We start from the raw sequence: 15,265 nt of genomic DNA on the forward strand, positions 1-15,265 counted from the left end.
AGTTATGCCTCTTCAAATTTGGAGATGTAAACATTTGTTTTCCGGAAGGTTTTTTAGAAGGTCTTGAGATATTCAGCTGAATTTTAAATTATTTTTTTGGCTATTTCTCGTACCAGCCAGTGCACCACGACTGGTATATGAAAGGCCGTTGTATGTGCTCTTCTGTATATCGGATGGTGCATATAAAAGATCCCTTGCTGCTAATGAAAAAAAGAAGAAGCGGGTTTTCTCTCTAAGAATTTATTTCAGAATTACCAAATATTTGACATCCAGTAACCGATTATTAATATATCAATGTGCTCTAGTGGTTTCACTAAACAAATTTTTTTTTAACTTTAGTACGATCATTGCAGTACGATGGAACCATATGGCGTATCTGTCGTTTGAACTTTGTATGTGATATGATGTGGTGTTTATTATGTGTATGGCATGCTAATTCCAGGATGCGACAGTGGGTTTGGTCACAACCTGTCAATCAGGCTTGACAGACTTGGCTACACCGTGTTCGCCGGATGTCTCATGCCCGACCGCGAGGGGGCGCAGCAGCTAAAGGAAGCTACCTCAGACAGGCTACATATCGTCGCCGTTGACGTCACGAATGATTGGCAAGTCCGGGAGGCGCAAAAATATGTCAAGGAAAACATTGGCGATAAAGGTAAACATTTTACAGTGATTTAAAAATAAATAAATAAATAAATAAATAGATAATAATAATAATAATAATAATAATAATAATAATAATTATAATTATAATAATTATAATTATAATAATTATAATAATAATAATAAATGAAAAAGAAAAAACATTACGTCTATTTTTGGTATCTGTTTGGTATGTGCATTGCGCTATTTCTCGCTCCAAGCCAGTGCACCACGATGGTACATCAAAGGCCGTGGTATGTGCTATCCTGTCTGTGGGATGGTACATATAAAAGATCTCTTGCTGCTAATCGAAAAGAGTAGCCCATAAAGTGGCGACAGCGGGTTTCCTCCCTCAATATCTGTGTGGTCCTTAATCATATGTCCGACGTCATATAACCGTAAATAAAATGTGTTGAGTGCGTCGTTAAATAAAACATTTCCTTCCTTCTTCCTTCCTATTTGGTATGTGATTATTTCGACACTTGGGGGTTGGGGAACATAGCACTCGTTTGATGCAGGATCGGTCTTAGGATCGATGCTCGTCAGTGGACCTATTGGGCCATTTCGCTTTTCAGGCAGAGCTCCACATGTTTCGCATCTAATAGCCGGTGATTGTTCCTAATGAAAACTCTAGTGGGATTTCTCTAAAGACTATGTGTCAGAATGTCCACATGTTTGGCATCTAATAGCCGGTGATTGTTCCTAATGAAAACTCTAGTGGGATTTCTCTAAAGACTATGTGTCAGAATGTCTACATGTTTGGCATCTAATAGCCGGTGATTGTTCCTAATGAAAACTCTAGTGGGATTTCTCTAAAGACTATGTGTCAGAATGTCCACATGTTTGGCATCTAATAGCCGGTGATTGTTCCTAATGAAAACTCTAGTGGGATTTCTCTAAAGACTATGTGTCAGAATGTCCACATGTTTGGCATCTAATAGCCGGTGATTGTTCCTAATGAAAACTCTAGTGGGATTTCTCTAAAGACTATGTGTCAGAATGTCCACATGTTTGGCATCTAATAGCCGGTGATTGTTCCTAATGAAAACTCTAGTGGGATTTCTCTAAAGACTATGTGTCAGAATGTCCACATGTTTGGCATCTAATAGCCGGTGATTGTTCCTAATGAAAACTCTAGTGGGATTTCTCTAAAGACTATGTGTCAGAATGTCCACATGTTTGGCATCTAATAGCCGGTGATTGTTCCTAATGAAAACTCTAGTGGGATTTTTCTAAAGACTATGTGTCAGAATGTCCACATGTTTGGCATCTAATAGCCGGTGATTGTTCCTAATGAAACTCTTGTGGGATTTCTCTAAAGACTATGTGTCAGAATGTCCACATGTTTGGCATCTAATAGCCGGTGATTGTTCCTAATGAAAACTCTAGTGGGATTTCTCTAAAGACTATGTGTCAGAATGTCCACATGTTTGGCATCTAATAGCCGGTGATTGTTCCTAATGAAAACTCTAGTGGGATTTTTCTAAAGACTATGTGTCAGAATGTCCACATGTTTGGCATCTAATAGCCGGTGATTGTTCCTAATGAAAACTCTTGTGGGATTTCTCTAAAGACTATGTGTCAGAATGTCCACATGTTTGGCATCTAATAGCCGGTGATTGTTCCTAATGAAAACTCTAGTGGGATTTCTCTAAAGACTATGTGTCAGAATGTCCACATGTTTGGCATCTAATAGCCGGTGATTGTTCCTAATGAAAACTCTAGTGGGATTTTTCTAAAGACTATGTGTCAGAATGTCCACATGTTTGGCATCTAATAGCCGGTGATTGTTCCTAATGAAAACTCTTGTGGGATTTCTCTAAAGACTATGTGTCAGAATGTCCACATGTTTGGCATCTAATAGCCGGTGATTGTTCCTAATGAAAACTCTAGTGGGATTTTTCTAAAGACTATGTGTCAGAATGTCCACATGTTTGGCATCTAATAGCCGGTGATTGTTCCTAATGAAAACTCTTGTGGGATTTCTCTAAAGACTATGTGTCAGAATGTCCACATGTTTGGCATCTAATAGCCGGTGATTGTTCCTAATGAAAACTCTAGTGGGATTTCTCTAAAGACTATGTGTCAGAATGTCCACATGTTTGGCATCTAATAGCCGGTGATTGTTCCTAATGAAAACTCTAGTGGGATTTTTCTAAAGACTATGTGTCAGAATGTCCACATGTTTGGCATCTAATAGCCGGTGATTGTTCCTAATGAAAACTCTTGTGGGATTTCTCTAAAGACTATGTGTCAGAATGTCCACATGTTTGGCATCTAATAGCCGGTGATTGTTCCTAATGAAAACTCTAGTGGGATTTCTCTAAAGACTATGTGTCAGAATGTCCACATGTTTGGCATCTAATAGCCGGTGATTGTTCCTAATGAAAACTCTAGTGGGATTTCTCTAAAGACTATGTGTCAGAATGTCCACATGTTTGGCATCTAATAGCCGGTGATTGTTCCTAATGAAAACTCTAGTGGGATGTCTCTAAAGACTATGTGTCAGAATGTCCACATGTTTGGCATCTAATAGCCGGTGATTGTTCCTAATGAAAACTCTAGTGGGATGTCTCTAAAGACTATGTGTCAGAATGTCCACATGTTTGGCATCTAATAGCCGGTGATTGTTCCTAATGAAAACTCTAGTGGGATTTCTCTAAAGACTATGTGTCAGAATGTCCACATGTTTGGCATCTAATAGCCGGTGATTGTTCCTAATGAAAACTCTAGTGGGATGTCTCTAAAGACTATGTGTCAGAATGTCCACATGTTTGGCATCTAATAGCCGGTGATTGTTCCTAATGAAAACTCTAGTGGGATGTCTCTAAAGACTATGTGTCAGAATGTCCACATGTTTGGCATCTAATAGCCGGTGAAGGGGGCGGGACGTGGCCCAGTGGTAAAGCGCTCGCTCGATGCGCGGTGGGTCTGGGATCGATCCCCGTCGGTGGGCCCATGGGCTATTTCACGCTCCAGCCAGTGCACCACGACTGGTATATCAAAGGCCGTGGTATGTGCTATCCTGTCTGTGGGATGGTGCATATAAAATAGCTATTACTACTATTGAAAAAAATGTAGCGGGTTTCCACTCTAAGACTATATACCAAAATTACCAATCGAAAAGAGTAGCCCATGAAGTGGCGACAGCAGGTTTCCTCTCTCAATATTTATGTGGTCTTCAACCATATGTCCGACGCCATATAACCGTAAATAAAATGTGTTGAGTGCGTCGTTAAATAAAACATTTCCTTCCTTCCTTCCCAATAGCCCGTGATTAATTAATCCACGTATTCTAGTGGTGTCATTAAACAAATCAAACTTTATAACTTTTATTCTGTTTTCTTTTTAGCTCTATGGGCTGTTGTGAACAATGCCGGTGTAGCAGTCTTCACGGAAATAGAGTGGTGTTCGGTAGAACAGTTTGAAAGAGTTATGGACGTTAACGTATTCGGCGTTGTTAGGGTAACGAAGGCGTTCTTACCTCTGATTCGCTCATCCAAAGGTCGAGTCGTCAATGTCGCCAGTTTAGCAGGTAATTTTAAGTAATGTTCAATGGATTTAATGGAATTTTTAGCCAGTGCACCACGACTGGTATATCTAATATCGTGGCATGTGCTATACTTTCTGTTGGATGGTGCATATGAAATACAATGTATCTATTGCTACTATTGAAAAAAAAATGTAGCAGGTTTCTACTCTAAGACTATATGCCAAAATTACCAAATGTTTGACATCCAGTAGCCGATGACTGATAAATCAATGTGCTCTAGTGGTGTCGTTAAACAAAACAAACTTTAGCGCTAATGGAATTTTTAATAAAATGAAAATACATATTGGCTGTTACATCAGTGACTTGTCATCGGGCATATGCAGTTAACCTAATTACTTGCCCGATATGACAATTCCACTTGGCATGGACGTCGGGCAATGCAAATTGTGATCCCTAGAATTATGTTATTTTCATTGTTAAAGCTCCCCCAACACGAAACTCAAACAACGAATACATTTAGGTGGATATTCTTCTGTAGCTTTTGCGTTATATTAGGAACATAATGCCCCTACATGATATTGTCTGCATTTTGTAGATATGGTCAAAATGATGCTGTTGGTTGACAATTTGAACTGGAAGCATACACGCGTAGGCTACTAACGTAACAAATCAACCTAACATGGCGACATTAAGTTTAATAAGGCATAGACTGTGTTTCTCTTCTGAAATAAAGCGGCTGGACGTAGCTCAGTGATAAAGCGTTCGCTTGATGCGCAGTCGGTCTAGGATCGATCCCCGTCGGTGGACCCATTGGGCTATTCCTCGTTCCAGCCAGTGCTCCATAACTGGTGGAACAAAATGCCGTGGTATGTCTGTGGGATGGTGCATATAAACGAGTAGCCCATGAAGTGGCGACAGCGGGTTTCCTCTCTCAATATCTGTGTGGTCCATAACCATACAGGTATGTCTGACGCCATATAACCGTAAATAAAATGTGTTGAGTGCGTCGTTAAATAAAACATTTCCTTCCTGAAGTAATACCATATTTCCAATACTGTAAAGCAGATTTTGTTGTTGCTGTTGCTGGGTTATGGTGACTTTTGCATTAACAGTTATAAAGAACAAGATCCCGTACTTCTGGCTGACAGTTTCTTTTTCACAATATTTATATTTGTACACCACGTATGCTTTTGATTATCTTAACATCTATAGGCTGGTAGGTACTGGGTGCAGATCCCAGTCGAGGCATGGGATTTTTTTTTTATCCAGATACCGACTCCAAACCCTGATTGAGTGCTCCGCAAGGCTCAATGGGTAGGTGTAAACCAGTGGCCCATAACTGGTTCAACAAAGGCATGGTTTGTGCTATCCTGCCTGTGGGAAGCGCAAATAAAAGATCCCTTGCTGCCTGTCGTAAAAGAGTTGCCTATGTGGCAACAGCGGGTTTCCTCTAAAAACAGTGTCAAGATGACCATATGTTTGACGTCCAATAGCCAATGATAAGATAAAAAAATCAGTGTGCTCTAGTGGCGTCGTTAAATAAAACAAACTTTACGTTTTTTAACATCGATAGAATCTAAAAAAAAATTGTCTTCTTTTGACTGCCGAGGCAGGGGCGTACCCCAATGGTAAAGCGCTCGCTTAATGCGCGGTCGGTCTAGGATCGATCCCCGTTGGTAGGCCCATTGGGCCACTTCTCGTTCCAGCCAGTGCACCACGACTAGTGTATCAAAGGCCGTGGTATGTTATAAGATGACTAAGGACATTTAAAACGTGACATAGTACCTTTAAAGGGACTGTCCTGAGTTTGCAGCCATTGTTTGGTGTTTGCGAAAATAGAGCCTCGTTGGCGACCACTATTTCATACTAAATACATTTTCTTATTTAGAATATCAGTGTCTGTATATCGAATGTGTTTGCGGTCGTATACTAATGTTTGTAGCACTCAGTTTTTACTTTAATTCGTGCTATATACATATTTTTTTCGTACGAGAAATTATTAAGAGGTAAATTTTGGTTTGGGCTACAACAAGCATTAGGACAACAACAAACACCTTGTAAATACAGACACTGATATTTTAAATAAGAAAAAGTATTTAATTTGTATGTTACGTCATCGAAAAGCCTCTATTGGTCGGAACAATTTTACCATGGTTGTAAACTCAGGACTGTCCCTTTAAGTGTTTCCACGATACAGCAATTCAGTTACGATCTCAGATTACTGTATAATCCGTTGGGCTTAGTTCTGTCTTGCGTTCTACGATATGCCCATTTGGCAAAGTGTAGCAGACGTTTTTCTGCTCGGTCTGTCTGAACTCAGCCCAGATACATCACATCGCTGGCGCCATCTGTTTTGAGTTTTTTCCCTTTCTTTTCGATGTAATCTGCGCACACAAGTTTTAGACGTATCATAACAAACTTGCTATCTTGCTATCTTGCGGCAACACTCGCTGTCCTGTCAGTCTTCAAAGACCTCTCTTACTGTAATCACTTTTGTTGCTTCAATTATGCCACTGGGGAGATATATAACAGACACGTAATACCGGCCTCGGTGGCGTAGTGGTTAAGCCATCGGACTACAGGCTGGTAGGTACAGGGTTCGCAGCCCGGTACCGGCTCCAACCCAGAGCGAGTTCTTAAGGGCTCAGTGGGTAGGTGTAAGGCCACTACACCCTCTTCTATCTCACTAACAACTAACCCACTGTCCTGGACAGACAACCCAGATAGCTGAGGTTGTGTGCCCAGGACAGCGTGCTTGAACCTTAATTGGATATAAGCACGAAAATAAGTTGAAATGAAAGACACGTAATTGGCCATGGGCGGATCCAGGAAATATTTTATGGGGGAGGTGCTAACGAGAAAAGGGCACGTGATCAATTCGTTAAAAGGGCATCTCAATGAGAGAAAAAGAAAAGAAAAAGATGGGAGGGGCAGTCAGTGTACCACGACTGGTATATCAAAGGCCGTGGTATGTGGTACCCTGTGTTAGGGATGGTACATATAAAAGGAATGTTTTATGGGCGGGCGTGCTAGCGAGAAAAGGGCACGTGATAATCTTGTTAAAAGGGCATCTCACTGAAGGAAAGAACTACAAAGACAGGGAGGTGCAGCCAGTGCATCACAACTGGTATAGCAAAGGCCGTGGTATGTGCTATCCTGTCTGTGGGATGGTGTAGATTAAAGATTCCTGGTTATTAATGGAAAAATGTAGTGAGTATCCTCTCTATTACTATACGTCAAACTTACCAAATATTTGACATCCTTCTTCTTCGTTGTTGTACGCTCAGACAGGGATCCCAGTGGCTCGAACAGAAGCTGTTGTATTCCGTAGGTTCTCCAAGGAGACAAAGAGTTTCTCCTTCAGGGGTTCATCTGAAGGCCAGACTGTTTTTCTCTGGTTCTGGTAGGTGGGACAATGTTGCAGGAAATGTTCCACGGTCATGGATGCTGTACCACTGGCAGGTTCCACTGTTTCCCACTCGGAATTTGGTATACATGCAGTAGTTGAGTCTATAGCGGCCTGATTTGACACCCAGTAGCCGATGATTAATAAATATATGTTCTCTAGTGGTGTCGTTAAACAAACTAAACTTTTTTTTACCATACATAGATGTGGAATGAATGAATGTCACACACACACACACGTGCGCGCACACAAATACAGAGAGAGAGAGAGAGAGAGAGAGAGAGAGAGAGAGAGAGAGAGAGAGAGACAGAGACAGTCACACACATACGCACACACACACACAGACACACACGCACACAAACACAGACACACACATACACACACACACACACACACCCACGCACGCACACACACAAATTCATCTGCTATTGGGTGTCGAACAATGGTAAATATATAAATTCTAAAGTTAATCATAGATGTAGGAGGATTACGGACTGATCCGACAACGCATTGCACGGTCGCGTGAATACTCTACCACTGAGCCACTTTCCGCCCCCGCGTGACACATGCAATAATTTACTTGCTTGGAATATGAATTCCTAAGCTCCCTGTGTGTTTACAAACGTTCTGGTGTTTGTAGAATTTCAATACAGTGAAATGTTTACATACGTCAAAAACGCGCGCATGACTGAAATGTTTTTTTGCTTTGTTTTGAACCGTCTGCAGAACCTACTTACTTTTAATCTGTTGTTAATGGAAACGTTACGAGGCGTAGTTGTGCGGAACATCTTGTTAGACGAAAATAACACAACACGATAACAACATTTTTCATGTGTTAAAGAGTCTTGTCTTGAGTATGCTACATTTAAGATGTTTCTAAAGATTCAGATAGTCTGGATACGGTGCGTGCAGTCTGACTGATGCGTCGAATGCGTCTGCGGCTTGTGTTTTGGGCCATATATGAGTATTTCACTGCGCATCGCACGCATCCATTCTAAACGCACTCGTCTAAACTGGTGTATTTCGATATTCTGTTTTTATGCGGACCGCACGTACGTGCCGCATTTAGTATCTGCCTTTAGATAGCTTTTTCAACCGCATGCATGATTCTTATAGAAAGAAAGAAATGTTTTTTATTTAACGACGCACTCAATACATTTTAATTACGGTTATATGGCGTCAGACATATAGTTAAGGACCACACAGATACTGAGAGAGGAAACCCGCTGTCACCACTTCATGGGCTACTCTTTCCGATTAGCAGCAAGGGATCATTTATATGCACCATCCCACAGACAGGATAGCACATACCACGGCCTTTGATATACCAGTCGTGGTGCACTAGCTGTGACGAGAAATAGTCCAATGGGCCCACCGACGGGGATCGATCCCAGACCGACCGCGCATCGAGCGAGCGCTTTACCACTGGGCTACGTCCCGCCCCGATCCTTATAGCTACCAACAACACCGTGAGATGTCTGTGATGATTACTTATTCTGTCCCACCTGTTCAATTCGGATTAATTCATAAAACAATATATTCATAATAACTATGTTCATTTTACAAGTTTATTCAATATTAAGGTCACAGGCCCAAAATACACAAAAACCCATATATATTTTGTCGCATGCAAGTGGTTAAGTTACAAAACATCACCACTTAGCTTTCTTATTTCAGATACCTGATATAAAAACAATGACATATTGTACAGCAATAGTTCAATTGCAGATGACATCAGCTTCACAAAAATAATCGAAGGTGGTAAATACAAATATTTATTGATAAAATAAAAAAGAAACTTTTTTCTTAAGTCCGTATACTTTTTATACTCGAGTAATACATGTTTTCAATAAAAAAAAAAAAACCTCATCATTATTTCTACAAAAAGGGCACCATCTTTGTTCATAGGTTATATTGTTAAATTTGCCAGTGTCTACTGCTAATCCAAAGTTATTACATCTAAACGTCGACAGGGCCCTTCTGATATGTACCGCAAAGTTAAATTGCAAGTACCGTTCGATATTCAAAAGAGATTTATACTGCGTGTAATAATAACATGAGGTAGATATATTTATATCAGCTGACCACTGTTGCTGTAAATTGTCATAAAGTCTCTGTTTAAACAATGAGATAAACAAATCAATATTACCTACTTCCTGACATAGCCATACAAAACCAAAACCATAATTAAATAAAACTCTGTTTCACTTTTGTAGCCCAATTAATGTACCCAACATCATCTAAAGATTTTAACATCAAATAACTTTGACACGGTAATCTGAAAAGTGGTAGTTGAATAAGTTTACACCAATATTTGATAACTCTTGTCATATAAATAAGTTGAAGATGGACCCTACCACACTCACCCAACACAATATAATTTTTTACTGATTTCCCAACCTTAAGCAGGTATTTACAAAATTTAATTTGCACAGCTTCAATAATTTTGCATCTGCTAGTACCCCATATTTCTGATCCATAACATAAAATTGGGGTTATCATGGCATCAAATAATTTAAAGCTATCTGAAAAAGGTATATTCCCTGCTCTCTTGTGGTATCGGTAAAGTGTTAACAAAGATTTGTTTGTTTGAGCAGAAAAACAGAGCTAAGCTTTATTCCAAGATAATTTAGGAGTGAACATAATACCTAAATACTTATAACACGAAACTGCTTTAATTTCAGATCCCATGTAAAACCACTTTTCATATGATCGAAGGGGACCACCATTTCTAAATACATTAACTTTAGTCTTATCAAGATTAATTTTCATTCCAGTAGCTATGCAAAACTGTTCAAAAACTTTAATATTGGTTTGTAACTGAGAGCATGTATCATCAAGTGTGGCAACATCGTCTGCAAATATCAAAGTATGCATATTCTCCAAATTAGCTGAAATGAATACTCCGTGATGATGTTTTGTAACTTAACCACTTGCATGCGACAAAATATATATATGGGTTTTTATGTATTTTGGGCCTGTGGCCTTAATATTGAATAAACATGTTGTTGTTCATTTTATCGCTTTAATTTGCCAGTGGGTTTTGTGTGTGTGCGTGCGTTATGCGTGTTGCATGCACGTCTCTCTCTCTCTCTCTCTCTCTCTCTCTCTCTCTCTCTCTCTCTCTCTCTCTCTCTCTCTCTCTCTCTGTCTGTGTCACAGAGTGTGTGTGTGTTATTTTGTTTCTTGGGATGAGTTTGTTGGATGAAGCGCCTTTGGAGAGGTGATTTATCTTACAATTGGTGGCTACCAAACGTATATATACCAAGTCGTTTTCGCTCATTAGATACATTTAGAATCTACTCGTTGTAAGATAACTCTTCTGCAACACGGACATTCGTATTATACTCTATGTCGTATTTTGTTTCCAGGTCGCTTCACCCTACCAGCCTTCTCGGCCTACTCCATGTCTAAAAAGGCGTGCATCGCATTTTCTGATGGACTTCGTTTGGAGATGACGAAGTTTGACGTCAAAGTCATTACAATAGAACCTGGACTTTACAGGTAGACTTTCTTTTAAAAACAACAACACCCAAACCCCATCCTTTTACACGTTTCAAACAGTGCCCCACGACCGGTACACCAAAGGCATAGGCATGTACTGTCCTGTCTATGGTAAGCTGCATACAAAAGATTCCCATATTGCTTAATGCTAGTTTCAAACTGTCAACTGTCACGACGAAGTTGTAATTTCGCCAACTCCCGACTTACGACGGGCGCGCTCAGATTAACAACTAATGGGTTATACGTCGGGAATCGAGTCGGGTAAGAGCGCTCAGACTAGCATTTGGAAAGTCGTAGAAGTGACAGCAGAAAGTTGGTTAACTTTGTCGTGGTTGTTGATATTCTGAACCTAGCATTATCGGGAGGAGGTCAGTGGTAATGACCATCTGAACACGGGCAGATTTCTACATTTCTTGCTATCTTGAAATATAATTTGTTTCCCTGAAAATTAAAATTAAAATTTTAGTGTGCCATATGAAAATATTACTTTTACTTTCTATATCCGCGCGTTTTCTTTACAGGACACCGATATCACAAGAAGGCTATTTGATCGACATGAACCGGAAGTCATGGGCGGAGACTCCAACAGACGTGAAAAATGACTATGGTGAAGAATACTTCGAGAGTTTCCTGGAGAACATCACCAAACAGATGCGGCGAGCCCGCCCCAACGTGGACGAAGTCGTCGACCTCATGGCCAAGGCCGTCGTCACAAAGTTTCCGAAGCAGAGGTACGTTCCGTACTGGAGATCTAATCTGAGAGCGCACATTTTGATGGCGTTGCCAAACTCGATCACAGACAAACTGTTGACGGCTTACACACCTAAGGCGCCCGTGGAGGCCAAGAGGAGGGAATCGGACAGAGAGAAAAATAACGGATCTCCAAAATAAACGGACGGAGAGAAAAATACCGGATCTCCAAAATAAATGGACGGAGAGAAAAATGACGGGACTTCAAAATAACTGAACGGAGTGAAAAATAACTCCAAAATAATTGGACACAGATTTTTTTTTACGGAACTGTAGAATAACTGGACAAACAAAAATAACAGAACTCCAAATTAACTGCAACTGTAATCGGTCGTGAATTTGACAATATGTAAATGAATAATAGTCCTGTTTGAGTTTGTTTCGATACGTACGTAAAGAAAATAGTTAATATTACTGATGGAACTGCCTCAGTAAATATAACATCTCATGTTTAACATTCATTTTTATATTCATTTTTTGTAATATTCATTCTTTATTGGTCCAATATTTAATGGGTTTTGTTTTGTTTTGTTGTTTTCATTTTGACTTTAAAAAAAAAAAAAAACCCGCCATTGTGATGAAAAATGGAATTGTTGGCATCCTTGTATTTTGTATTTGATGAACGTTGCCATTTTGTTGAAAGCGAAAATAATTACTGAATGAATCTGTACCTGAATTGAAAGGTAAGTCGCAGAAGCTGTTGAGATGTTTACCAAAAATGTTTGTCAAGATACATTAGTATAACGTTGCTTTATTTAATGTCCGTTCTCTCTCAATAACCGACAATCAAACTTTAAAATAATCCAAATGAAAGAAAATAAACATTACATAGGAAGTGTTTATTTCATTTAGGCCTAAACTTAATTTTCGTGCTTATATTAAATTACGGTTGAAGAACGCTGTAATGACGTCACACGCATACAATGTGTATGGCATTGTCATGACATTAGTGTCTCAGACTCTGTTAGAGTCTCAAGTCTATACTCTAAAACGTTTTATAAGCACCAGGGCCCATTTTCACAAAACGCCGTAAGCCAAGTTTTGCACGTAAAATTAAATCTACGACTAAACCAGAATTACTATTACTATTATAGTTCAACAAAAGATAGTTTAAAGAACACACGTTTCATTTTCTGTTGTCCTTAAAATACTCCAGTTTCCGTAAACACGTGTAAACGTACGACAGGTATAACATGGGCGTACATAGGGGGGGGGGTTCGGTCGAACCCCCCCCCCCCCCCCCGAAATCGCTTTTTTTTATAATTTAATATATCTGACATTGATATCTGACATTATTATATTTACTCAACATAGAAATATATGCCGAATATCTCTGCAATCTATTTTGGAACCCCCCTTTTCAAAACTCAACATAGAAATATATGCCCAATATCTCTGCAATCTATTTTGGAACCCCCCTTTTCAAAATCCTATGTACGCCCATGTATAACTGCTGGTAGCAGACGTAAATTTACGATGTTTAGTGAAATGGACCCCACGACAGGTATAACTGCTGGTAGCAGACGTAAACTTACGATGTTTAGTGAAATGGGCCCCACGACATGTATAACTGCTGGTAGCAGACGTAAACTTACGATGTTTAGTGAAATGGGCCCCACGACAGGTATAACTGCTGGTAGCAGACGTAAACTTACGATGTTTAGTGAAATGGGCCCCACGACAGATATAACTGCTGTAGCAGACGTAAACTTACGATGTTTAGTGAAATGGACCCCACGACAGGTATAACTGCTGGTAGCAGACGTAAACTTACGATGTTTAGTGAAATGGGCCCCACGACAGATATAACTGCTGTAGCAGACGTAAACTTACGATGTTTAATGAAATGGACCCCACGACAGGTATAACTGCTGGTAGCAGACGTAAACTTACGATGTTTAGTGAAATGGGCCCCACGACAAGTATAACTGCTGGTAGCAGACGTAAACTTACGATGTTTAGTGAAATGGGCCCCACGACAGGTATAACTGCTGGTAGCAGACGTAAACTTAAGATGTTTAGTGAAATGGGCACCAGGCCTTTGCTGGAAATTTATTTTCAGGGGCTTAGTGGTTAGTTGTTAATGAGACGGAGAAATCGTTGTACTGACCTTACGCACACATATTAGAACTCTTTCTCTATAGCAGCATGTAGGCCCTACTGAGATGCGAACCCAAAACTTACCAGCCTAAAGGCTGACTATACACGACACCTCCAAGGCTGGTAATCATAAATAATATTACAGCTTCCAACAAGGCCATATATACAGTAGCGAAACATTCACTGCCACCACGTGTTCTTTACAGTGATGTTGTTTTGCTTCATCGTAATTAGTGCATATTATCTACGGTTATATGGCGACGGAAAACGATAAATAATACATGTATTAAAAGGTATAGGAAAATTAATTGTGATTAATATTGCTATAAAGGCACTTTATAAACAGGCAGTTGTTATATAGCTTTCGCGAAATTCTAGTTAGGTCTAAAAACATTAAGTGATTTCTGGAACCCGGCCATACCTAGGAAAAAAAGGCCGACCATAAACAAAAACGTTTGATATATATATTAATAATATGAAAATAAATAAATAAAAGCTGACCTATCCGGCTTAATGAGGCACGTGTGCAGGTAGAGGTTTTCGATACCGTCTAGGCCCTATCCTGTTAAAATTTCTACATACGTGCCTGCTCATTTATTTGTATTTGGGCCATTCCCTGAAAGACAAATTTGTTTAGGCCCTGTAGCCAGCCTACTTACGTGTATTTTTATGTGTGTATGGTCATAATACATTCCACAACATATTTTGCTAGCATTTGATTTAATAGTAACTGTATGCCTAGTAAAGGCTGTTCAAGAAATTATTGCAGGTTGAGACCAGGTAGGAAATGTGAGGGGAGTGGGAGACCATTAATTATTATTATTATTATTATTATTATTATTATTATTATTCAACCTCAACTACCCTCCAAAATTACATTCGTTGAATTCTGGGGGGAAACATCATAGACGTACAGCGCATAATGAATAATACGGATGCCTCGACCCCTTTTCCCCCACGTAATCATGTCTAGAATATTTATTTAAATTTGGTTTTTTTTCTCGTTCTTTTGGAAGTGAATTTCACAATGTACAATAAAATATGAGTTGGATACGTTTCATATTTTGTTAAAACAACACCATAAAGTTGGTGTAGAGGAGGTATAGTCTCTCTTACACACCCCCCCCCCCCCCCCCCCCCCCCAATTAAAAAAATAATAACCCTTCCCCCCCCCCCCCCCCCCACCCCCCCCCCCCCCCCCATTTTGTCCACCCGGAAATTAACAAAAATAATAAACTCTTTGAATATCGTTTAATTATATCGTTTAAAATATCATATATATATATATATACCCGGGAATTTATATATATATATATATATATATATATATATATATACTGACAAAACCAGAAATACATCGGATTTGCCAA

At 39.6% G+C, this 15,265-nt stretch overlaps 1 protein-coding gene across 1 annotated transcript in view; it reads left to right on the forward strand.

Moving 5' to 3' along the window:
- LOC121379286 (17-beta-hydroxysteroid dehydrogenase type 6-like) overlaps positions 1-12,300 on the forward strand; it is a 43,160-nt gene extending 30,860 nt beyond the window's left edge. Inside the window, exons 2-5 of the mRNA XM_041507831.1 lie at positions 443-655; positions 3,995-4,177; positions 10,913-11,045; positions 11,567-12,300. Coding sequence (XP_041363765.1) covers positions 443-655; positions 3,995-4,177; positions 10,913-11,045; positions 11,567-11,936 — 899 coding nt within the window. The 3' untranslated portion in view covers positions 11,937-12,300. The remainder of the gene's footprint in view (positions 1-442; positions 656-3,994; positions 4,178-10,912; positions 11,046-11,566) is intronic.
- Positions 12,301-15,265: the final 2,965 nt, after the last annotated feature.

This window comes from Gigantopelta aegis, chromosome 8 (genome assembly GCF_016097555.1).
Source record: "Gigantopelta aegis isolate Gae_Host chromosome 8, Gae_host_genome, whole genome shotgun sequence".
Classification (NCBI taxonomy): Eukaryota; Metazoa; Mollusca; class Gastropoda; order Neomphalida; family Peltospiridae; genus Gigantopelta; species Gigantopelta aegis.